Source organism: Onthophagus taurus, chromosome 1, assembly GCF_036711975.1.
Source record: "Onthophagus taurus isolate NC chromosome 1, IU_Otau_3.0, whole genome shotgun sequence".
Classification (NCBI taxonomy): Eukaryota; Metazoa; Arthropoda; class Insecta; order Coleoptera; family Scarabaeidae; genus Onthophagus; species Onthophagus taurus.
Window position 1 is genome coordinate 29,139,080 of NC_091966.1, and position 27,203 is coordinate 29,166,282.

General features: G+C 30.9%; 3 protein-coding genes across 5 annotated transcripts; 2 read left to right on the forward strand and 1 right to left on the reverse strand.

The window, feature by feature from the left end:
- The first annotated feature begins 108 nt into the window (after window positions 1-108).
- Window positions 109-4,786, forward strand: LOC111422588 (males absent on the first). The gene is made up of 7 exons (XM_023055827.2): window positions 109-404; window positions 458-734; window positions 783-999; window positions 1,060-1,149; window positions 3,920-4,060; window positions 4,125-4,369; window positions 4,426-4,786. The coding sequence occupies exons 1-7, from the start codon at window positions 242-244 to the stop codon at window positions 4,640-4,642; spliced, it is 1,350 nt and encodes a 449-aa protein (XP_022911595.2). The 5' UTR covers window positions 109-241; the 3' UTR covers window positions 4,643-4,786.
- A 361-nt stretch (window positions 4,787-5,147) lies between these two features.
- Window positions 5,148-13,065, reverse strand: LOC111422680 (Actin-related protein 2). 3 transcript variants are annotated; one of them, XM_023055926.2, is made up of 9 exons: window positions 12,893-13,057; window positions 12,714-12,824; window positions 12,610-12,624; window positions 12,396-12,410; window positions 12,104-12,262; window positions 11,922-12,050; window positions 5,935-6,123; window positions 5,655-5,879; window positions 5,148-5,602 (listed from the first exon to the last, which is right to left on the reverse strand). In XM_023055926.2, the coding sequence occupies exons 1-9, from the start codon at window positions 12,938-12,940 to the stop codon at window positions 5,279-5,281; spliced, it is 1,215 nt and encodes a 404-aa protein (XP_022911694.1). In that variant the 5' UTR covers window positions 12,941-13,057; the 3' UTR covers window positions 5,148-5,278. The 3 variants fall into 3 exon arrangements, with proteins under 3 accessions (XP_022911694.1, XP_022911763.1, XP_022911840.1); XM_023055995.2 differs by lacking the exon at window positions 12,396-12,410; XM_023056072.2 differs by lacking the exons at window positions 12,396-12,410; window positions 12,610-12,624 and having other exon boundaries at window positions 12,893-13,065.
- Window positions 13,066-13,259: 194 nt separating this feature from the next.
- Window positions 13,260-20,922, forward strand: LOC111422147 (UV-resistance associated gene). The gene is made up of 8 exons (XM_023055399.2): window positions 13,260-13,405; window positions 13,498-13,577; window positions 13,636-13,822; window positions 13,877-14,403; window positions 14,453-14,621; window positions 14,675-14,908; window positions 18,098-18,263; window positions 19,517-20,922. The coding sequence occupies exons 2-8, from the start codon at window positions 13,503-13,505 to the stop codon at window positions 20,532-20,534; spliced, it is 2,376 nt and encodes a 791-aa protein (XP_022911167.2). The 5' UTR covers window positions 13,260-13,405; window positions 13,498-13,502; the 3' UTR covers window positions 20,535-20,922.
- The last annotated feature ends 6,281 nt before the right edge of the window (window positions 20,923-27,203 follow it).

Genomic DNA, 27,203 nt, shown 5'->3' on the forward strand with positions numbered 1-27,203 from the left:
TTATAGTAAATTGTAGCAATAAATTAACCCATTAATAAAATAATAAAATAAAAATATATTAAAATCTTACATTAATTATTAAATTTAAAAGTTATAAAACACTAATTGACAGGTGTATAACCTAACCTCAATTTTTGTGACGCCGCTAATAAATAACAAAACATTTAAAATCAATTTCAATAGATTGCATAAGATTTCATTAAAATAAATCGATTTGCAAGTACTGTTTTAGTGAAGAATTATGGCAGAAGAAGTGTCTCTGGAAGACGCTCCAAATGATCCCAATAAAAAAACCGAAGACAATAAAAGCAATTTACCTCACGATGATGACACTGAAAGTGGAGAAGAACAACCTTTAGATATAGGAGAACATTATTTAGTAAAGCGATCAGATGAATCTTGGCGTAAGTTAAATAATTATTTATAAAACACAACCTTAAAAAACTCATTTTAATAGATCCTGCGGAAGTTATCCAAACTCGGTTTAACGATAACGAAGCGCAATATGAATATTACGTTCATTATGAAGGTTATAATAGGCGTTTGGACGAATGGGTACCACGAGCGAGGATTATGTCTTCAAGATTTCAGCTGACGGAAGGACAAAAAGTTCCGGTTGATAAAACATGGAAAAATAGGTCTTTAGTTACCGATTTGTTATCAGACACAACAGACAGAAAAATTACAAGGAATCAAAAAAGAAGACACGATGAAATTAACCATATTCAAAAGACGTATTAAATCAATTTGTTGTAAATTTGATTTAAATTATTTAATTTTAGATACGATGACATGGATCCAACAACAGCTGCTTTAGAAAAAGAACATGAACAAATCACTAAAGTGAAATACATTGATAAGATTCAAATTGGACGTTTTGAGATTGATACTTGGTATTTTAGTCCGTATCCTGAAGAATATGGGAGACAGAGTAAATTATGGATTTGTGAATATTGCTTAAAATATATGAGATTAGAAAAAAGTTATCGGTATCACATGGTAAATATTTTTTAAGATTAATAATTATGATTGTGTATTTGAAAAGAATATTTTATGTAGAGTGAATGTACCTGGAGGCAACCAGTTGGAAAAGAAATTTATCGAAAAGGTACTTTATCAGTTTATGAGGTTGATGGGAGAGATCATAAAGTGAGTTAATATTTATTTTGGTAGAGGAGTGTACCCTTAATTAAGAAATGGGGTTGTAGTAACTGCTGAAAATCATTGTGTTGTTATTCAAATGTGTTTTAAAGATCTTATAAATTAGTTGTTGAAACAAATATATGTTACACATAAATAATATATAACCTCAATAATCAACTCTATCAATTTGCCAATATTTTTACAATGAAATAGAGGATGAAAAATTTAGAAAAAAGTACAGTGTTAATAAATGAAACGTTTTAATATATCATTTTCTAACAATATATTGGAAATTTTGGAGTAAGAAATAAAAATCTTTATTTCTCACTTATCCAAAAATCATTACCAATTGAAAAAACTCTTTCAATTGGTGAAATTGTTTTGTAGAAAATAGATAAATCATAATTGAAAAACGATTCCAGCATTTTTGGACATTTGACTAAACTTAAAAATTTTAGCAGAGCGACTCAAATACTTGTAAAACACGCTCTATAGTAAGTGTTGGACCGAACCATCTAACTTTTGAATATCCTAACAGTTATTTTTTTGTATTTAGATTTGCAATATCTATATTTTCCCATCAGTATATGGTATGTTAGTTAGGTTTGTATTTATTGCATTTTGAAATTTCATTTCTTTCGTTCTCTCCTAGTGTTTATCGCTTCGAATTGAAAATCTGTTGAGCGCGGAACACGTTTTTTATCCGTGATTTAGAAGTCACTTTCGTTTTTGGTATGACTATCTGGACTATGGTCCATGTCCATTTACGATGGCGTTTTTTATTAAAGAAAGAGATCATTGCAAATAAGTTGTTCTGTTTTGATATTCATAGTCAGTGTTTTCTTTTCAGTGTTGGAATATCTTTTCTTTTTCCATTACCCCTGTAATAAGCTATCCACTACACATACACTTCTTTTAAATCTTTTTCCTTCCACCAACATTTTCACTGTCCTTGAATACACTGGCAGCTCTTATTCTTTTTAGTTTCTTTGGAATATCTGCTGTAGATATCTTCCTTGCACCGTCCCCTTCAGTGATCATTTGTTGTCATCTGTGGCACACTTCTCTTTTCTTTCTTATTTATATTTTCATGCTAGTCTCTGAAGATGGCTATTTGCCGAAACTAGTAAGACTCATGTTTTATATTTATTTAAAGACCAGTTTTGAAAGTACAAAAAGCTTTATATATTATTTCTCCTAATTATTAACAAATACTAGTAAAATGGATTTCGAATATAATTCTCTACAAAATTAATGACTTTACTATTGGAAGCTGATACATCTAATGATTGCTTATGCTAATAATTTACATAAATAGATAGCAAGTAAAGGGTTTGTTAATCCTTCACCTTCATGATTAGGCATGGAATGAATTATTATTTGTAATGGAACAAATACATAGAATCACTTTCAGGCACATCAAGGGCTTTATGAAAAATATATCGTTCTACACCGTTTCTTGGTACAAGTCTAGGATTTTGTAGATATTTAAAAAGGCCTGGAACTTTAATTGACACTTGTTTATTAGTAATTTCTTACCACTTTCTTAATGTATCATCATAATACACATCTTGTTTTACTCTATCATTGGTGTCGTTCAAGTCAATGTTCTCAGTCCGTTCCTATCCATTTTTACCGCTCGCTGAAATAAAAAATTTTAAATATGTCAGCTATTTTCGTCTAATGGAATATCTGTTCTTTTCTCATTACTCCTGTAATAAGCTGTCCACTACACATACACGTCTTTTAAATCTTTTTCTTTTCATCAACATTTTCACTGTCCTTGAATCCACTGGCAACTCTTATTCTTTTCAGTTTCTTTGCAATATCTGCTGTAGATATCTTCCTTGCACTTAGTGATCATTTTTGTCATCATCTGTGGCACACTTCTTTTTTCTTATTTGCATTTTCATGCATTATGTTGAAGACTACTGTGGTTATTACGTTTAGATCCTAACTGAACTTTTCTTTATTCAGTATTCCATCAGCTAGCTTGTTATTCATTGGTAACAAAAACTGTTAACATATTTCTCTATCACTTTAAATATTCATTTTCCAGGTATCAATTTCCATTCTTTGAAGCTTATTAAATTTTCAAAGAGTTTGCTTCCATATCTTTGTCATCAAGATTTCTTTTGGAGTACCATTCTCCGTTCCTTTTTTTACGTTAATTAGAATGGTTTATTACAAAATTGTATCTTATATTACCGTTTTTAGTTTGTACAGATCTTTTATTTCCGTTTCTTCGCAGCTGTTTTCCGTTCATTTCCTATTTCTTTCTTATCATAGTCGATTCGTTTCTGTTATATTTTGTTTTCATTAGTAATAACTTATATTTATTTCTATTCACTCTCATATCTTCCTTCTGTATTCTTTGAAGTTTGAATATCATTAAGTTTGTTCTCTTTGATTACCACCTTCATTGATATAGTAGTATTCTGCTGAATAAGGCTGACTAAAACCTCCATTTTCCTTGTATGCTCTATAACAACTCGACCAAATCGTAACTAAACTCTCCTCGTATATATTCTAATTGATGGACGTTCTTAGGACGAGGTATAATAATTAACTTGTTATAACTTGTCATCAAACAGTACTTTCCTTTCATTATATTCTCATTTTATAGCTTGCCTCTGTTTTAACTTTATAACACATTTGAAGAATAACGTAATATCTAGCAGAAAATTGAACACATTGAACGCCACGTAGGAATCCCTTGGGAATACCCCATTTCCCCCCTTTGTTTATGTTTTTTTAAAATTAAAATTTTTTACAGATCTATTGTCAAAATTTATGTTTATTAGCAAAGTTATTTCTTGACCATAAAACCCTTTATTTTGATGTAGAACCGTTTTTATTTTACATATTATGTGAAGTAGATAAACAAGGGGCTCACATTGTAGGATATTTCTCAAAGGTAAATCTTTTTATTCCTATTAATTAATAAATATAAATTATTTATTTAACAAAAAAAATTAAAGGAAAAAGAATCTCCGGATGGAAATAATGTTGCTTGTATTCTAACATTACCTCCATACCAACGTCAAGGTTATGGAAAACTTTTAATTGCCTTTAGTTATGAATTATCACGTTTGGAAGGAGCTGTAGGAAGCCCCGAGCAACCTTTAAGCGATCTGGGGAAATTAAGTTATCGAAGTTATTGGAGCTGGGTTTTATTAGAAATATTAAGAGATTTCAGGGGTACACTTTCAATTAAAGATCTTAGGTAAACAAAACATTATTTATATAACAAATTTTGTATTATTTTATTTTTTAATTTAGCCAAATGACTAGTATTACTCAAACGGATATAATATCAACTTTACAAAGCATGAATATGGTAAAATATTGGAAAGGGCAGCATGTAATTTGCGTTACACCGAAATTAGTAGATGAACACATTAAATCGAGTCAATACAAAAGGCCAAGGCTTTGTGTTGATAGTAGCGCGTTAAGATGGGCACCAAGAAGACATGTTACTAATAAAATAAAAAAGTGATTTTGATTTTTTTTTTAATTTTGAAGTGTAAATCCTCGCTTTCTTTTTGTTTTTTTTAATAAATATGAGTTTTGTAATAAATAGTAAAGAATGTTAATTAAGAAATATAAAAAATTTTGTCATTAAAAAAAATGTTTAACTGTTTGCATTTTTATATAGAAAAGTGCAGCAACCTGTCTGTTCATTCCAACCTTATCTTGATGTCTCAATGGAACCTCACCCTAAATCTAAGAATGTTTATTTATTCTCATAGTAATTTAGGTCACAATCTGCTCTATTATGAAACTTCATCTTCAACTCATAAATGTCACAATTGAATGTTATTAATTAAAAAGTATCTGAACCCAATTTAATATTATAAACGTTTCTTATTTTCAAAGGAATTATTCAAATTTGTTACATCTTCATAAACAATTCAAGAATTTTTATTACTTTTAATCTTGACTAAATTGTTTTGTCGACCACATTTTGATTATAAAAGTAGGCCTTAATAAATAAAAAGCAATTGCAATAATTAAAAAAAGATTTATATATACTTAAAATGGGGGGTTTAATTACAGTATATAACACATCATTAAATTATAATTTGCATACTTAATACTCAGTAAAAATTAAAATGCAGTTTCAATAAAATTATTATCCGGCTCTAGTACCCAATTTTTTCAACACATTAATTCCTTGATCTTCATACTCTTGTTTTGAAATCCAAAAATTATCTTTATCCTTCATCACTTCCGCGAGAACAGCTCCGCCAATAAACACCATGTCTTTACGTCGCGGCGGGTCCTCAATCCTTATTTTAAATTTGTTCAGTTTATCAATATCATTTTTTAGCACACGTTCTAAATAAAGTTGTTTTATTTCGCGTTCTAACCGCGATGGAAGTCCAGGATACATAGTTGATCCTCCCGATAAAACAATATGTTTATATAATTCTGAACGCATATCAATATGGGCAGCCTTAAACAAATTAATATTTTAACTTATGTTGGTAAAAATGATGTATTTTTACCTGTATTGTAGAAAATACCAATTCAGCTATTCCTTGTCCTTCAACATTAATTAAATGAGGTTGAAATAATGCTTCTGGTGCTTCAAATCGTTCACCACCAACTTTTATAACTCGACCATCTGGTAATGTGTATGGTTCAACTAGAACTGTTGTTTCTAACGCTAAACGTTGTTCTGTTTCAATGTCATAACCAATGTAACAAAGTTTTTCTTTCATGATTCTGACCTAAAACATTTAATTAATTAAATTTGTTATGAAATTAGCATTAAATTTAATTTACCGTTTCAAAATCAGCGGAATGATTAAAAGCATATCCCCTTAATAATAAAAGCTTAATTAGATAGCGTGTAATATCTCGTCCGGCTATATCTAATCGTCGTGTTAAATGCGGCAAAGAGAACTCTTCATAAACTGGACAAATGTGTGTTACCCCATCTCCAGAATCCACAACAACACCAGATAATAATCCCTGGAAAAATTTAAAAAAATTGACAAAGAATACGATGATTGTATATTAATGTAATAGTGTAGAGAAAGATCATAGCAGAACATTGCCTCTATTTACTGTGCTGAAGATTGTAAACCAAGGAACGAAAGAGAATCCTTTTTTAAGACACTATAGGCTACAGTAGACTCTCTACCCCAAGAAAAGCTATTAATACTGTTAGGTGACTTCAACCTATTGAGAACATTTTAATAACAATGGCAAATATAATGAACTCCGAATGAATAATACCTATTTTGGACACCAGGATCAGTATATACCCACTTTTTAAAAGTCTAGGGACCACAAATCTATGACAGATTTCGTCACCAACATAGAAAGATACACCCAACACAAATAACCGATGCTAGAACATTAAATTCGGTAAATGTAGGCAGTGAGCACTACAATACCTGGAAAAAAAGAAGTAACAACTACAGAAAAACTAAATATACAATCAACATGGAATGAGTCAACTAAAGGACTGAATAGTAATAAATTAAGGGAGAAAATCGAATTACCCAGTTAATAGCGGAAAAGACAGAAACATAAGCTGGCAGAAAATAGAAACAAAACAAGCACTCGGGATATGAACTATCACAGTAAACAGCAACAGAGATAACAACACAATACCGTGGTTTTATCAAGAAATAAAAGATAAATGAAAATAAGGATAAATGAAAAGCCTATTTAAACTACAGAACAGTCAAAACACCAGAAGCCTACAAAAGTTACGGACTAATTCGCAACTAACTTGTTAAGATCTATTAAAATGACTACTAGGAAAAATTCTCTATGAAGTTAGAAGGCGACTTCAATAAAACACAAGATCAGGTGTAGAGAATAATGAAACAACAACGTTGGGAAGTAATAGAATTGATTGAAAACGCACAAATAACAGAAAGAGAATTAGAAAGATATTTAAAAGAACTATTCAAAGGAATGATTGAGCGTAAAGATACTGATTTACTACAGATCAGACAAGATATACAAATAACGTATGAAGAAGTGGAAAAAACTGTGAAAACATTGCTTTCTTCATCTATTTCACCAGACACGACCGCACAATAGTGCTCCTCACTGCACTGTTAGTTTGACATATATTCTTCTGAGTAAATCATAATATCATATAATTTAATCAATAATAAGCAAAGCCCAACCCAACCCCAACAAATAATACTTTGGCATGTTATTAATTTATGGGGAAGTACGCCAGATAACTGCTATTGCAAATCGATTGGTCAAACCGAACTGGTGAGCTGCAAAGACGTCAAGATCGCGATGTTGGATCCGGCCAACACGAACGAATTGTGGATGCTGAAGAAGAAATTTTAAATCTTGTCATAGAAGATCCTCGCCAAGTAGATGCCTCAAATTGAATTGACTGACAAACACTGCGCGAGAATTAATTACAACCTCGAAATCATACAAAAAAAAACCCTTGAAATCACAAACTTTTCTTCCATTACGTAACGCCATAAACAACTGTCATGATACTAACATCTGTTCGTCGTAATCATTTCCAGCACGGATTTTGTGATGAAACTGAAATGTATGATTTTATCAGATTAAACCGAAATCACTTGATGTCGAGGCTCTACCATTAATATCATATCAACCCAAAACTGATCATCAAACTATCTGCTTTCATTAAATTGGGAAATGTATGGCCAAGGCTCTACAATTAATATCATATCAACTCGAAACAAATCATCACGTTGCTGCGCCTCAGCTGCAAGTGACGTCGGCTTTGATCAATGTGGAAAATGTACGTCCTATTCTAAAATAAAATATCTGATGCTTGGAAAAGTGGTATAATGATTATCATGTTTATTATGTCTATGGATATTTATTAGCATATTCACTTCGCTTTCTATATACATCCTGCGTCAAGTGGCTGAGAAGAGTATTGAGTACAATAAAACCGCCTCATTTTAATAGATCTTAAAAAAGCACTTTGTATTACATTAGGTCTTAACAGATACCAACTATAATAACAGACTAAACTATTGTCATTAGCTGTTATATGTGATACAGGCAAATCCAAATTTTTATCACAAATACTATGGACGCATGAAGCATCTTTTAATGGTGCAGGCGATGTCAATTTTATTCGAGCAAAACCTACATTGGACGCGCAGGAAGAGTAGCGAAATCGCTGGAGTTTGAACGTAGGTGCAGAATCGTGGAAGGAAAATATATCATTTTTGACGGACTCTTAATGGAAAACGTTTCTTTGGAACGATTTTGAAACTATCTGAGGTTTATTGGTTGTAAATTAAACAACATCCACCAGTATAACCTCATTTAAGGACAAAAATAAAAATACATGCTTTCGTTATGAAATGATGAAACAAACTGAAGTTTTATTCCAAATATAAACAATAATAATTTTCATGACAACGCCATGGTATAAATAAATATGCAACATGGAATTAATCGAGTATTATTCTGCAAAGGAAATTTTTAACAAATTCTTTGATGCAGAATGTTTCGATAAATTATTAATGCAGTTATTTAAAATGAACGCTGGTTTTAAACGATCAATGTTAACAAAATGTACTCTTGATTGTTTCTAAAAATAACAAAATTTTTTGAATATTTTTAACGACTTTAAAAGGTCCTTCATATCTTGGTGATAATGGAGGTTTTATACCTTCAAGTCGAAGGAAAACAAAATCTGAATCACGCAGTCGTTTATATACAAAAGGTTTTTCAGTGGAATGTAAAGAGGTTGACCTTCAAATTGGAAAATGTTTGTTGTAGGCTGATTAGTAAAGGGTTAACATCTGTTGAGTTGTGAGAATTTACGAAAAATTCACCTGGTAAATGTAACGAGTGACAGTAAACCAGTTCTGCTGAAGAACAACCTAAATCTTCTTTCAAGGAAGATCTTAGACCTAATAATATTATAGGAAGATCTTGTTTCCACCTACTAGTTTTAACCCTAGCAATAATGGCAGTTTTTAAAGTTCTGTGAAATCTTTCTAAGATGCCATTACTTTGAGGATGGTAACAAGAAGTGTGAACTTGTTTTGAGCCAAACAATCGATTAAATTCTGCAAAAAGTTGAGATTCAAATTGTCTGCCCTGATCGTGCGTAATCGTGTGTGATATACCAAACCTTGAAAAGTAATGCGTCAACAGAGCAGTTTCAACTTGCAACAGTAGAACTTGACGTATTTTTGAGAGGATAAACTTCTGACCACCTTATAAAACGGCCAATGACTGTAAGAACAAGGTCAATGTGGATTTGTTCAAAACGTCCAGATGGAACATCAAATTTATTGAGTGAAGATTTTGTATGTTTATAAATTTTAGATTGTTGACATTTAATGCAACATTTTGTCCACGATTAATATCTTTGTTCATTTTTGGCCAACAAAATCGAGAATTAATTAAATTTTGTGCTGTTTTAATACCACAATGTGAAAAATCATGAACATTTTCGAAAATTGCAAAACGATATTCAACAGGTATATAAATACGTTGTGTTGATGAAGAAATTTCACACCATAACATTGTTTTGATAGTGATATTTCTTTTTGTTCTAAAATGAACTTTGTGGGAGAATGTTTATTTAAAAGAAAAGATAATTGTGAATCTTTTTCTTGCGCAGTTTTAATTTCTGAAAGATTAGGATATGAAATTTCAAGTGTGTCGATATCTATGTGCAACAAGGTATCTGCCACTATATTGGAGTCTCCCTTGATAAATTTGATATCCGAAGAAAATTGAGCGATGAAGTCTAAGTAACGCCTTTGATGTGGAGTTTTTTCTGATTTTGAATATAACGAGGCTATTATTGGTTTATGGTTTGTGTAGATAATGAATTGATTGCCTTCTAAAAAATTTAATAGATGAATAAATTGCCAGCAATTCTCGATCAAAAGTCGAGTATTTTGCTTGACTAGGCGATAGTTTTTTTGAAAAATAAGCATTGGATTGTGAAAAATTACTAATTTTTTGCGATAATACTGCTCCAATAGCCGTATTGGAAGCGTCAGTAGATAGATAATTGACCAGTTTTACAAGGATTAGTCAGAGTTATTAAATTTGCTAATTGAGTTTTAGATAGTTCAAAACTTTGATTACACTCTTCTGATCAATTTTCAATAATTTTGCTTTTATTTTTATAAAGTAAATTCGAAAGATGATATAAAGGTGCAAGTATATTTGAAAAATTTGGAAAGAATCTATGATAAAAGTTTATCATTCCCAAAAATCTTTGTAACTGTTTAAGTGTTTTTGGTGTTAGAAATTCTTTAATTATTTTAATTCTGTCATTTGAAGGACGAATGCCTAGAGGAGAAATGTGATAACTCAAAAAATTTATAGATTGCACACCAAAAATGCATTTAAAAGGTTTAATTGAAGTTCTAAAATCATTTAACCTATTAAAAAGTATATCTAAATGAAAGATATGTTCTTCTTCATTTTGACTTGTAATTAGAACATCATCTAAGTAAACAAAGATAAAGTTTAAGTCTGAAGTAACTTCGTTGATAAAACGTTGGAACGTCTGAGCAGCATTTCTCAAACCGAAAGACATCCTAGTAAACTCAAATAAACCAAATCGCAGTTTTGTAAACGTCATGTTCCTTTGGCAACAAAAAGAAACATGGTTCAAATTTGATGGTTGTCCAACGTATTATATCCGGATCGTACATCAGCATTTAAATGAGCAATATCCGAATTGCGTTATTAGAACAGAAAGTCCATTTTCCTGGTCAGCGCTTACGGATCTAAGTTGTTTAGATTTTTATCTATGGTGTAGACTAAAACATCTGGTTTTTCAAGAAAAATCAAGAACCAGGGAAAATATGGCAAAGAGAATACGAAATGTCATTGAAAACGTGTCCGGGGATAAAATTCAAGCGGCAGTTGTTACGTCAAAACTAGATTAAATAAATGAATCAAGATTGATGTAAGCCATTTCGAACATGTTTTTTTCTACTTTGCTTTATTTTGTTCTATTGTCATTGTTAATGTTTTGTTGGCCCATTGGCCTTCAAACACAACCCCAAAAATTGTTTTGAAATAGTCCTAAACTTGGATAAAGTGTGAAGGAAAGCTCTAGTTAATAACATTTATTTCATAGTGTTTGAGATATTAAAATTAATATTTCTATATAACATAAATTGATGTTTACAGTATCAATTTGAGTCTGATAAATGAGTTATAACAACACAAGGACAGTAAGTGTTAACTTAACGTCTTCCTCCACTTTTTGTGCCTTTTCCACAGGTAAAGCTGTTCATTTTCAAAGTAAACAAATTTAATATAAACAAACTATAATAACGAATTTTAAGCATTTCCTTCTATCAATTATGTCAATGATGGTGTCTAAAAGTCTGTAAATCAAACAGTCTTAGAAAAAATATCTTTTAAAAGAACATAAAGTGCTCTTTCAAACAAGACCAAAAATATTCAAATCAGTTGAAGGATCCACGAGATATTAAAATGACAAGATTTGAAAATGTAATGGCCTTCCCCTCCCTTATTACGACAGATATGAGAAATGTCGCAAAGCAAAAGCAATGTGGTATTATCCAAGATATCTAAATATTGTTGTCAAAGTTATAACATCATCGAACTTTCTGAGATAGCGGAAATTTTAAGTTTCTTAGAGCAGTTACGCCCCCTAGAAGTGGAATTATGAACTTCAAAATAATTTCCACCTATTTCACTTGCCCAGTTTGCTGATAAGGATTTTTTCCTCAAACTTCTAGGCCTTACCATTGCTCTCATCTACTGGGCATCCAGCAAAATCAATTATTTACCTGAGCATATAAAGTTAATACAGCTTGGATGGCAATGTAAGTTCCTGCAAATCCATATTTTTCAAACATAACCTCAATCATTTTCTCACGATTTTTTAATGGATTCATTGGAGGTTCAGTTAAAAGAATCTAAAGAAAATTTTAATGTTAATATTTTTATTTTGTAACTTTATATTTACTACCTTTGTATTTTTGGGATCAAGATTCATCTTTTTTGGTCCAAAAGTATAATCCCAAACATGACACATATCCTCCCAATTTCGTACAACACCATTTTCCATTGGATAACTTAACTCTAAAAGTGAACGTAAAGCGGATGCTTCATCTCCAACCATAAGATCCTAAGGAAATAAATTGCATTTATAAATTTTTGGTTTCATTTTTTTATGATTCATTAAACACTCTATGCAACACCTCATTTTAAATACATTGATATTCTGCTTTTATTATGAACATGAATAATAATGCACTTACAGGTAGGGTATTTTCCTGATTGCAAAGAAGAAAAGTTAATGATTATGAGATTAATTTCGATGATGAGTTTATGGTTCAAAATCTCATTAAATCATGCTTAAAAAACACAAACAAAAAACTCGCTACACATTCTCAAAACAAATAAAATTAATTCAAATCTGTTAAACTCCTTAAAAATGTAAAACACACAAATCTTACAAACAAAATCTCTTACATCAACATGGTAGTCCTGTAAATATAACATTTATTGATAACTTTAAAGTTTATTCAAATACTTCTTTTATATACAATCTAGTATCAATAAAATTATAATCTTACCTTTACTTCAATATCTCCGATTTTATTAACCGCCCGAATAATGGGTCTACCAACCATAGATGGGAAGATATGAGCAGGAAAATTGCTTGCAGCGTATCCGCATTTTACAAACTTAAAATGTAAAAAGTTTGGTTAAAAGGATGTTGTACGCCCCCTGGGTCAATGAGAATTTTACTTACACCGGTGCCGTTATCGCAGACAATCACTTTTCTCCCTTGCTTATCCATTTTTTCATTAATTAGCTATCCGCCGGACGTAAAGGTAAAAATTATGATTCATTTAACAACACACCACACCTCGACTTATCAAATAAAATGTAAACTTGACGTTTATCTTATAACTTCTCGTTGAAATGTCGATAGACGGTAAAGTAGGCAACTTCTTTTAACGTTACATTTCTTAAAAAAATATAATTTATAACTTCTTAAAATAAGAATTATTAATATTAAAAGGAGTTTTAGAATCAAAATATATTTAAATTTAATAATTAACTTCATTAAGTTTATTTAATTTGTTAATTAACAGTGAAATTATTACGCCATCTATCAGTTGTCAAGTGCCAACCTTATGTCAATGTGAAGTAAAAATGTTTGCCATTTAAACAATAAACATAAATGATTTGTTAAAACTTTTAATCGCGTCTCTATTTGTACGGTGATAAATCGTTTATTCAACTCACAATTAACCATAAGGTAAGTTATTGAAACCACAATACGCATTAAAACCAAAAAATAGATTGACATTTAACATAACCTATCTATAACAAGATTACAACATTTTATAGATGTCATGAATTTACAATTAAACGATATTTTTACTGGACAACAACCGTCCCGACAGTGGACACCTTTAATTAGCCAACAGGTAATCTAATAATTACAATAAAAAAATAATTTTTTATTCTACTTTTAATTTTTTTTAGTTGAGACTTCGACACTTGTATCGAGTTACCGCTTATAATGTTATCACCGATAGCGATGGAGACTTTTATTATACTTTACATCAAACATCTATGAGTGCACCTTTTTATACTAGTGAAAAAGTATCTAGTTGTAATCCAAGATGGGCTGAAATACGATTACCATTTATCGCTAATTCTGCTGTAAAAGGTACAGTTTTGCAATGTCTTTATGTTTATTTTATGTTTTATAATAAAATTATAGCTTGTGTATTGAGAATATGGCAAACTTCAAAATCAGAGTCGGATAAAATTGTATTAGCATGGGGAATAAATTTCTCTGGTTTAGTATATTTAGGAAATAAGTTGGCGGATGTGCAACCGTCTTCATTTAAGGATAACACTGTGATATTACACTTACATAGCGGATATTTTACGAGCTCCGCGAGTTTACGGACCGATTTGCAAACATTCGTTCCATTTATAGACCATTTGAACATTGTTAGTACAGAAGATAATACAAAAGTATACAGAACTGTATCAATTCGAATTCCATCTAGAGATATTAAAAAAAGTTATAATGTAGAAAAATTGCGAAGGCTTCAATCATTACAACTTACATTAAAAAATAAAAATTTGGAGTTGGATCATTTACGAAATAGAATAAGTAAACTCGCTGGATACGATGAGGATAATTCAGTTGACTCTGAAAGTCCAATTATGGGTCAAGATTCGGGTATTAGATATGAACCACAACCGCTAACAATGAATTCATTAAATAAATTATTACACGTAAAATAATTTCATTTTAATTTTGTTTTATTCAATTTATATTTTTTAGGAAAAACCGACGAAATTCCAAAAATCTGAAATTATTAGGATATCCAAAGAGGTTGAAGCTTCAAGATTGAAAATAAAGCTTTTATCACAACAAAAAGATAAGCAGGTAGCTCGTGTTAGACAACTGAAAGAAACTCATATAAAAGTTTATGAAAAGAATCAAGAAACAGGTAATTAAAAATATCTTCATTTTTTTATAAATTTATTTTTATTCTATACTTAGAATCAACCTTAATGGAAAGTTATCGTCAATTGAGTAAAGAGGTAGAACGTTTGAGAAATTCTAAAAGGGAACAAATCCATCTTCGTGAGATTTTATTAGAGGATAATGGACAACTTTATCGAAGAAGGAAGCAGCTACTTAACCAATTATTAGATTTGTATCCAATTGAAACCAATAGTGATCAAAAATATAATATAAATAATGTTTATTTACCAAATTCAGAATTATTAAATGGTAAGTAATATCTTTATTAACCCTGGAATGCTACATTATACTGGGGTATAGGTGTAGCATTCCAGGGTTAATTAGTAGGAGTAGCTTTTTTAAATCATTCCATTTTAATTAGTAAGTTAATTAGTAATTCAATGAAATGATAGCAAAAATTATATTAAAAAAAGTGAATGCCAATTTTAGAATTTATTAATATTCTTATCTGCTATTAAATAGAAATGTATTAAGGAATGAGTGTTTCCAGCTAAAATGACGACTGCAAAGATTATATTTATTTTTAAAAAAGGAGTTAATAATCAGTGCGAAAATTATACATATATCTGGACCTCAAAGCCAAACAGTATTAAGTGACATTTTTTTAATTTTACAGGAGAGCAATTTGAAGATTTTGAACAATAATGTTTTTCAAACTGATTACTCTTATAATATTAGCTTGGGTTATTATTTTCCAATACATCAATTTTTTTTAATAATTTTAAAATAATTGAGGGACAATGCTGTTTGGTTCTAGCAATAGAATTAGTATCTTGTGATTTAATACTCTATTTTGTGTCTTAACATTGTTTAGGTCCTACTAATTTATAGATACATGGGACTTGATACTTAATTATTGTTAAAAACCAATGGTAGAACAATGCAAATTTGTAGAGTTGCAATTTTGTAGAACAAAAGCTAATTCATATTATTTACAAACTCAATCTTAAAGTTAAAGCAACAAACAAATAATTAAAATAAAAATCATTACATTTTTCAGTTAAAGTATTCATGGAATCTTTTAGGTACCCCTGTTAGAAACTTTTGCAAATCATTATACCTTTTAGTTGAAATAGGTTTTAGTGTATCTCTTATTGGTTTCAGCAGCAATAAGATAGCATTGGGAATAACTTCCTTAGAATTAACAGTACTTTTCTCTTTGCTTGTTAGTTTTTTAGTGGCTCTCTTGAAATCAACTTGTTCAAAATTTTCTTGATTAAAATCTGCTTTAAAATATATTCTTTATATATAAATTTATTACATTCCCAGACAGACTCTTGACATCTACTTGATGTAATCTTTAGACGTTGTGGTAAGACGGAAGAAAAGGCTGTGGTTGCTCTTCTTCAACCACAGCCTTTGGACATATTGGCTTTGTTCCAACAAGCGGTCCACCTCAAACAATTCAAAAAGCCAAAAAGTGTAAAGTGCAAGCATTCTGCAAGGTACTTGGTTAAACCGCTAACGCATTTGTAAACACATCCTTCACTGACGGCCGTTTTCCGGATGAGTTGAAAAACACAGTAATAATCCCAATCTATAAAAAAAGAGACAAGTCCTGCTATGATAACTATCGTCCAATAGCACTCATATCGAATCTTGCAAAAATTTATGAGAAGCTTGTACACAACACAATATAATATATTGCACGAGAATCAAAACAAACCGAACTTGCAATGTTTCAACTGTTGGAAAATATTATCTTGGGATTAAATGGAAAATAGGCCACAACAGCATTGTTCATGGATCTTACAAAAGCCTTTGATAGTGTACATCATTCAATCCTTTTGACCAAGTTGGAGAGACTTGGCTTTAGAGGTGTTAGCTTGTCATAGATGAAATCCTATCTATCAGGGAGGTTACAATGTGTAGTTGCGCACAGTGAACAGGGAACAGAAATCAGATTAGCTTGGAGAGAAGTCAAGCTGGGAGTACCTCAGGGTTCCATATTGGGTCCTCTATTGTTCCTCCTGTATGTGAATGACTTACCACGTGTAACGAACAACATTACCATAATGTTTGCGGATGACACAACGACCGTGGCGAGATGTAGCACTGATTATGAAATCCAGAAATCACTTACTGTGGAAACTTGCGGATTGGTTTGAAGCGCACAACATAAAATTAAGTACAAAAGAAACGAAAATTGTTAACTATCACATATGCCCTGACCAGATCAAGGCGAGGTATCGGGATACTGAAATTGCCAGTATTGAAGACATTTCGTTTCTGGACTGTCTTGGACCAATCATATTAATTTCTTTGCTGGCAAGATCAGTCATTTCTCATATGCCATTCGGATTATTTCCAGATCAGCTGGCATTAAATGCCTATTATGCATATGTTTATTCCTTGCTAAGATATGGAGTTGTCTTTTGAGGCCCTGGTGTTGGTATAGATAAAATCTTCATACTACAGATGAGGTGTAAGAGCAATCTTCGGTCTAAAAAATAAATCTCAAATATCTACCTTGCATGGAATTTATATTCTGGAATGTGCCGTATTGGTTATGAAGAATTACTTTGAATTTTTCAAAAAATATGAAATATCACATCCTCGAGACACACTGGAGAAGGTGAACTGCTATCTGGTGCCACCAAAAACGCATCTTACTAAGATTCAGAAGACGGCTCTGTACCAGAGTATCAAGATCTACAATCACATTTCGGAGGGTACAAGGATCCTGCCAGTTCCAAGATTCCGGAGAAAACTGAGAGCTATAGTCACGGAAAATCCGATGTATACCATTGACATGTTTTTCCAATTTAATGTTTGAATTCAATTATATTACAATGTAATTATTGTTAAATTGACGCACTTCGCTTTTTTGGTAAAATGGAGTAATAAAGTATTATTATTAATAAACTCATTTGATCAGATACTTTGTTGACTTCAATGTCATTGTAATTCTGTGAAGCATATTTCAAATATATGTATAATGCCATGTTTGTACATTTACCTACACAATTCATATACAGCAACAAATATTTATGTAACACACTAATCCTGTATTTTATGAACACAATACTTCATCTAAAATGTTATTGAGCTCTCTATGTCAAAAAACTTCATCACCAAATCATTCAGGAATTTAAGTTATTTATAACTTTTTTAAATAAATAATCTTTACTATTACATTGAAGAGTGCCTAAGTCCAGAATAAATGTAGTAATTATATTATCTTTTATAAACGCTATTTTTATATTTAATTGTTTTATTTCTGTTTTTTTGCTTTTTTTTCTTTAAGACTTTTCTTTAAAACAATATTTGCTGTCGTTTTATTGAATTATAAGTTAAATATCATTGGTATTATTTAAATGTCAAAATGTTACGTATTTAAGACAAAAAGAATATCTAGATTATCTACAAATATCATTTTTGTAGATCACCTTGTTTACAAATCTTGAATTTTGAATGTTTTTTTCTTTTTTAATACAGATTGTTCTCAAGATGATGTCGCCGTAGCTTTAGGATTTGTAGCCCACATATTAGTGATGTGTTCTAATTTTCTACAAGTACCATTAAGGTATCCAATAATACATATGGGTTCAAGATCAATAATAATAGACCATATTTCACCTTGCATAGCAGATTGTCGGCAGCAGTAAGTTTTTTTAATAATTCTTTAAAATTATTATATATTTATGTTATTTAAACAACCACAGATGAGTTAACTTTGTACTCATAAATAATGTCACAATCCTTTCTGAGTAATTATTTGTAGCCAAACGAAGAATTTTAAGTTAAAATCGTTTCACCATAATCTGCGAAAAATCTAACAAGAGGTATTTTGTATGCTTTCATGAAAAATTTATTTCAAAAACGGCTCGACGTGTTTTCCATAAAATTATACCTTATACAGTTTTGAATTTTTTTTAAGGGGAATATAAATGGCTTTTGTTCTGAAAGAAATCAAATATCAATATATCTTGTTAACGCTATCCTTCCGCGCCAAATCTCACGTTTATTACACTATTTCAAAAAACTGCTTTCGGGATTCAATTCCAAATTCTAGAAAGTATATCCGTTTCCGAGATGACATCGTTTTGGAAACTAACCCTTCTAGTGCATGACATATTTCTTTTTAAGTCAAACTCACTCGTAAACTATGTACATTCCGCTGTTAATCAAAACAAATGTTACTAATTAAATTCTTGAATATCGTTTAAAATCTTTAGAAAATTTTGCAATCCTCTACAAACCCGAGACATCTTCAGGAATTCTTGTGTTAGTTTGCAAAATCGTTAGAAACATCTGGATTAAAAATTACACTCTGAAAATTTCTGGAAATCTTAGGAAACCTTCATCAATTTTACGATATATCAATCATGGGATTATTAATCCTTCAATGTTCTTGAATATGTTTATACAGAGTGAGCCAGAAAGAATGAGAAATCCGAGTACCGGAGATACTACACACCAAAATATGACGATTTAACCCACATCTCTTATACAGATGGCGGTGGTGTCTGGATGTTAAACTCTTATTTCGAAATTTCTTTATAATATTGATACTTTTTGTACTATTAACATAAAATTTGGTAGTTTTATGTTCATGACTATTTTGTCAATTGAGGTACAGTGAATTAGAACTACAAATCTGAAAGAGCTTTCAATTCTACACAAAAAAGGTAACTTTGCTTAAATTGTCTAAGTCTACTGGTACTTTTAAATGTTTCAAAGTATTTTTTTCTGAAAGTGAAAAAGTACATAGACATCCTCTGAACATCCTTTAATAACTGAAATAACTACTCAGAACACGTTGTGCTAATGCAAAGTACATACATATATATGTATGTACATATCAATGGTTTATTTTTGTATTTACATAATAAGTCTTTGTATATTTTTTTTTAGATACCCTCTTTACTTACGTGGAAAAGATCGGTATCAATTTAATTACGCTGTATGCCTACTAAATAAAAATATAGCCCAATTGCGATGGATTTGCGGTTTACATACACAAAATTTAAAAGCAACGTTACCAAATTTATTAACATTTCTATTACAAACAGCCGAATTCACCCGCCCGAAACCGATTGAAAAAGATACTACGAAAAGTGACGGTGAAAACAATGGGAAACATGATGATAAGGACTCAGTTGATGGTAGTAAAAAATATGGTTCCATTTATAGTTCGACAAATAGCATTCCATTTAGTTACGTTTCCGCGCAAAACGCTTCCGATCCAATTTTGGAGTCATTGAAATTAGAATATCAAGAGGAGAAACCATTTGTATCGACGTTTAAACCTTCTGAACGACCGGCGCCTGTGAAAGTTGTTCAACACGAATCTAGTCTTAGTCAAGTTTTAGCTATTCCGGAAGCTTTTCTTACTCAACAAATCAGTCCGAATTCATTTAAAAGTTATATGAATAAACGAACGATAAATGAAGATATAAAGATTGTTGACTCGACGAGAATATTAAACTGTGATATCGTTGATGGATTAACAACAAGAACGAGTCCCATAGAACAAGGTGTTGATTTAACAGATCCTGTTGTTTGCGAACAATTAAAAATTGTCGCAGATGACGGTAAACAGCGAATTAAATCATCTGAACAAAATATTTTTCTTGCCAGTAGACGTTTAAGTAGATCAGTTGGATCGTACGATGAAGAAAAAGAAAGCGATAAAGAATTGAGTTGTAGCGCAACTGGATCAGATTCAATTTTAACTACAGCTAAAATGTTACCATCACCGGTTATTGTTAATAATAATCAAGCGGTAGAACAGGGAAGTCGAGTTCAAGAATGGCTAATAAATGCACCATTAGAATCAACAAGAGATATGGATAAAGGTGAAAATATATTAACAGAAAGAGCTGATGCGTTGCTTAATACTACATCATTTCATTTGGTAAAACCAAAATAGAAACATTTTTATTGAATTTCATCTCGAATATTAAAACATTTAAATAGTTTAATATTTTTTTACAAAGGCAAATGTAGTATTTGTTCGAAATTATGCTGATTATTAACTAAATGATGTATATTAATTTATTTATCAACAGAAAAGAAATTCATTATTGTTACCATTTTATTTAAATACGTAGTAAAAGTATTGCATATTGTTATAAAAAGCAGTAATTAAACATCTTTTAGATTTTTTTTTGAAGATATGCTGTATAATGTAAATAGATGACTTATATTATTGTAATTGAAAGGTAAAATCGATTCAAATGGGTCTTTTTTTTAGTTGAATAGTTTGATGTATTTATTTATAATGACTTAATAAAATAAATAAATAATGTTAAACATTATGAGTTATTGTTTAACCATGAATATATTTTCTTACAATCTTCAACATTTTTTATTACACTATATCAGCTGCTTAATTACTGAAGAAACCTGTTGCTATATTGACGTCCAAAAAATTTCAATGGTGATCTTTTTATCCTTGACATCTGCAGTTTCCCAGCTGTTCTAACTCTATTACTACATAATTAGTCAAACTGTTAGCAGTGGTTTTCTTAAGGGTTAAGCAACCAAAAGAAATTTTTCAACAGTAGAAACGCCACGAGTACAATTCTTTATTATTTTGTCAACAATTTAGGCTACATGTGTCAATTGTACATATAAACTCTTTTTTGAATTTTTATTAGATTAAGACTATTAAGTTACTGCTAATCCTTCTAAAATATATCCAACGCAGTGATTCTTATTCAAGTGAATCTGGACTATAGAGTCAATTCAAGACATAATCTTTGTGCAGTTGGATTGACATTAGACACGAAATGCAGTTAAGGGCATCCTTTTTTTGTGAATCATCTAGCCTCTGTAACCCGGATTTGACTTTTTAATGCGTTCACAATCTACAGTAACAATTGGACCGCGTTATGCATCACTTGACTAAGTGACAAATGAATAATGTTGAGAAAAACGGAATTTTTGTTTTCATCTCTCTAAAAATATAAGACTTCTCAGAATAGACAGGCTGAAACTATTGAAAATTGTTTGGTGCCTGTCCATTTTTATCACAGAACACTGATGACAGCTATCACAAGCACAGAGGGTATATAGCGTGTTTCTGTAAGTCGTGGCATAAATTTAATTACTAACAATAAAACTAGAGACAAAATGATGACGATTCGTGTAAAAATGTTTGAAGAAAATAATCTAGAGTTTGATTTTGTACTTTTAAACTGGTTTTTATTTTATATAGAATTTAAGTCTAACCACTTTCGGCCCTTGGCCATTTTCAAAGACTCTACAAATAGATTAACATCTCTCATCTTATCCATTTTACAAACAAGTTTCTTAATATTTCTTTTTGTTTTGTTAAAAAAGATCACATATCAATGTCGAAATCAGATTATTTAGTTACTAATTTACAAAATTAAAGTTTAAAAAGTTGTAAAATGAAATTAACGACGAAAGAAATATTAAAAAACTTTTCATCAATGTGAAATGACCCAAAAACACGTTAAAAATAAAAAGAAAGTGCGGAAAAGTGACTAACACTAGATGAACTTCAGTTATAAAACTTCTATTATATGATAACTAACTTCATGTTTAAAATGTCAACCTCAATTTTGACATATTTGTAATATTCATTAAAAATCCTTTAAAATGAGTACAAACACGACATATTTATCTGCAATATTAATGAAGTTATGGTCAACTTCCGGTTAAGAATGTCAACGTCAATTTTGACATATTTGTAATCGTTGTGAAAAATCCTTTAAAATGAGTCCAAATATGATACGTTTAATTCCAATATTACTCGAGATATAAGCAACTTCCGGTTTGAAGTGTTGATGTCATTTGATATATTCTTAATGTTTATAAAATGACTTAATATTTGTCACAAGAACAAAAATATAATATAAAAAGCTAAGGTTGGTATTAATATTTAAAAATTAAATTGCTATCTTCATTGTTGCTAACTTAGGGTTTAATGTTTTTTATTGTAACTTTTTTGTTTTTTGAGATAAGTCATCTTTGGACTCGTTTTAAAGGTTTTTTAGTGAAGATGACAAATATGTCAAAATTGACGTTGACGTTTCAAACCGAAAGTGATTGTATTTCCATTAATATTAAAGGTAAGTATGTCGAGTTTGGACTCATTTGAAAGGATTTTTTATGAAGTTGACAAATATGTCAAAATTAAAAGTTGAAAGTTCGAACTTTTTGGTCTTTTGAGATAAATGCGTCAAGTTTGGACTCACTTTAAAGGTTATTTTTTGAAGATTACGAATATACCGTACTTTCACGAATGTAATCCGCACCTTTCTTCTTATCTGTCCAAACCATTGGTTATACAAAACTTCTTAAATGATGTTATAATATTGTTTTCAGGGATCGTTTTCCATGTCGCCTACACTCACTGAGCAAGTTCAGAAGCTCGTTTAATTGCTCCCGATTTTGTTAATTCTCGAATTTGTTAATATACATATATATATACACAGGTTGTAGTATGGATGTCATTCCACAAGGTATTATTATTATGACAAGAAGTCTAAACCAAGGGCAATCAGTCTATGATTAATTAATATCCTTATTTAATAATCCTCCTGGTCTACGACTCCATACTTGTCTTAACCATTCCATCATCAGCTTTTCCATTATCCATCCTTTTTGTTGTGCCCTAACTAAGACGTCATTCGGGAAGTCTTTCAGATTTCAGAATGTTTTTTTTTCTCAATATTAATAATGACAGCAATTTTTCCCTATCATATACTGCTATCATCAATGTTATGCGCATTTTTTCGCAACCACTCGTTTATAAAGAAATTTCCAACACACCTCTTCTTTCCAGTGTGAAATTGGGTGGCTAGATATGCCACCCAATTATAACATTCGGATTTAGTCTCTCAAGACGCCTAAACCCGAATGATTCTAGTTCTAGGTCTCGTCAATATGCAACATAGTGATATCTTATGCTAACTAGCGCTACCTACCGCTGTCGTTTGTAAAATAGATAAGATGAGAGATGTTATCTATTTGTAGAGTCTCTTCTGCCAAGGGCCGAAACTAGTTAGACTTAAATATTATACAAAATAAAAGACTTAAAATTTTATACTAACATCTGGAAAACGACACGGGTCCGAAATTGTAGGTTCATCTATTTTTTCTATTGCAGAATGTCTTGGTCTATCTAAGTGTCGTGTCTAAATCCGTTCTTAGACGTATGATGCTAATCGGACTTGAAATCGTATAAAATAAAACAAATAGTATTTTAGGTCTTTCGGTATTCTGTATTTTTTCTAAGATAAGTTATACCTTTACTTACCAGACAGCATGAAAATCTCTAAAAACGATAAATTGTCGCTTAGTCAAGTGATGTATAACGCGGTCCAATTGTTAGTGGCCATTTTCAATTCCACAATCATAGTTGTAGACATAGATTTGGATGTGTTCTAGATATTGGTTCATTATTTTGACGCTTTCTATGATGATGTTAAAGGAATATTTTTAGCTGGGTTAGGGTTCGCTCGAATAATTTGGAAGCTGACTTACACGGGTTTACATTAAAAAGTATACTTACACTAATTAGCTAAGCCTGCTCCATACAATAAACCTTCAACTTCATGTTCATCGTTTCGTACCTGAATGAATAACTTGTCTGCCGATTGATAGAACCTATTTGCCCCCGAGATCAACGCTTTAGATCTTCTACGTAAGATTTTAAAGGAAAGAAAATCTGAGAGATTACCATATTTTTTCCATTTTTTTATGAAATTTTAATTTTTCTTATGTTACCTAATAGTAGAAAGCGAATACCAACTCGGGTTGCTTACTAAAAGTGAGACGCGAAACAAATTCAGTATTAATTCGGTTCAACTGGCAGTAAACTGACGAGCAACCCTACTAAAATGCGCTGGTGCACTATCGTGCATAAACCACATTGAATTTCTTATTGGCAATGGTACATCCTCTAGAAACTGATGTAACGTTTGTTTGTAAAAGCTGCAACACACTTCGCCGGTAAGTCCTCTTGGTAGAAATACTGGTCCAACTAGCTAGTTACCCACAATTCCAACCCAAACGTTCAACAAGAACTGACGTTGAAATCGTTCATCACTTAGATGTGGATTTTCTTCAGCCCACACCTGATTATTGTGAAAATTCCTCATTACATTTGTTGAAAAATTCGTTTAATCAGTAACAAGAATCAAAGTCAGTAATTGAAGTATTTGAACCAATTTTCCCAAGAGCCATTGACAGAATGCTAAATGTGGAAGAAAATCAGCAGGTAGAAATGCTTGAACTCGTTGTAAATGGTATGGGTACAACAAATAATTTTTAAGAATTTTCCAAACAATCCCATTAGAGTAAAACCTCGATATAACGAACTAATATGGAGAGAGGGGGTGTCCGTTATAGCCAAAAATCCGTTATATAGAAAAACAGTCCCGAACACGTTTTTTCTGTTATAAGGCAAATATGAAACTTTAATAGTTACCACAATTGAGGGTTATTCCAAGACCAGGAAGAGGTATATAATGTCAATTGTTTGCTATCAAATAGAAAATGAATAAACTATTATATATTATGTATATACCTATACATATTAGTTACAAGAAAAACTTTACTTCTGATATGTGTATACTCTGGTTATAAAATGATATTATGTACAGGTGTCGAAGCGCCACCTATACATAATATGATAACCAGGATCACCTTCATGCATTTCTAGCCATTGTAATATATCTTCTTCGGTTACTTCTCCTCCAACGCTATTTTGTATAGCAGTACAAAAATGAGGAACTCTAATCCTTCTAAATCAATATCTTCATGTTGGTCGTCAAATAGATTCGTCCACCCATTATCTAATTTTTGGGCTTTTACTTCCTTCCATGCAGCCGCGAAATTAAAAATTGTGGACTTTAAATTATACTTTTTTAAATTTTCCAACGTGCGTTGTCTTCCAACATAACCATTACCTCGTCTAAAAATGTTCGTCTATATATTCGTTTGGTGGCCAAAATTATTCCCTGGTCCATGGACTGAATTATCGATGTTATATTTTTGGGCAAAAACATACAATCGTAAAATATTTTCAGATGGATGAGCAGGTGCGTTGTCTAAAAGCAATAAACATTTTACATCATCTGGTGGTATTTCAAGCTTCTTCTTAAAAAAACTATCTTTGAATATATATCTTTTGTGAATTATAATACGAAACGGGAAGAGTATTCATTATGTCTTTTAAAACTCTGGGTTTACTCTGGGTTAAACTCTGGTGTCAGTCTATGCGATCCATCAGCGTTAGCACAAAGCAGTGCTGATATTCTTTCCTTTCCGATTTTTCTACCGGTTGTCGATGTTTCATATCTAAAAGTTATATTGGTATTTTCTGGCAAGGCATGCCATAACAGACCAGTTTCATCAGCATTATAAATCTGGAATTGCAGTAATATTTCAAGATTTATCCGTTCTATTAATTTTTATCGGAAAGCTTCAATGTCTTCTTTTGGGGAACTCCATGACTTTTGCGAGAGCCATCCATCACTTGCTTTGAATGAAATTATGTTCATATGATTAGCTAATTTAATTGCAGCAGATTTAAGTTCAACTGCTCGCACTGGAACCCCACAAGAACGTTGTTGTACATACCACTTCAATAACGCTTCTTCAAGTGAAGTTTCACGTGCCAATTTCATTCGTTTTCTGGGATTCATTTTCGCATCTACTTCGCAAATTAAACTAAATTTGTTTAGTTTGTGTTTGTTTTTTTTTAATGTCCGAAACCGTTTGTTGAACTTATAACGACTTTTTAACACTTTTTACTTTAAACCATGACCGTTGCGTTCGAATAGATAACTCTGGGAATACCCGGAGTTTTATTCTTAACACAGAATATCGCATAGAGAAATTCGGGTTATACCCCAAATGTCGGGTTTGATCGATGATTGACGTTCATCGGTTTATATTTACATATGTACTGTTATCTATTAAACATATTATATTAATAATATTACTTAAAAATATTTTAAATTTTTATACTTAGCGAAAATAAATTTTATTTTATTTCAAATTAAAAAATTTTACATTATTAAAAATAATGAATTTAAAATATTTTGTCCGTTATATCGAGGTTTTAGTACTTACATTCAAAATATTTGCAATTATTCGAGTAGAAATGCCTGGTTCTTCCTCTATTATGTTCAACACATTCTCTTCCAGTTCTACCGTTCTGACTGTCATTGGCCCTCCTGATCCTCCGCTTCGTTTCAATGTGCCTGTTTTATGCTGTTTATAATTTCAATCGAATTCTCGATAAATTCGACAGATTTTATCAATCGAGAGATGTTATATTCAATTAAAATAACAAAATATTAATAATAAATAAACTGTATTTCTTTTCACTAGACTTATTAATCAGAATGTTGTTAAAAGATACTTTTATTTCGGCTACATTATCAAAAATGGTTCTGCTGAAAATTTTTTTATATTTGAATCAAAGCAAAAATCAAATTTGAATAGCCCAAAAAATAACTCCTTGAAATTTTGCCGCATTTTTAATAACCATCCTGTATATGCGATGAAAATGATGTTATGAATCACAGAAATATACTATATTAAAATAAAACTCATA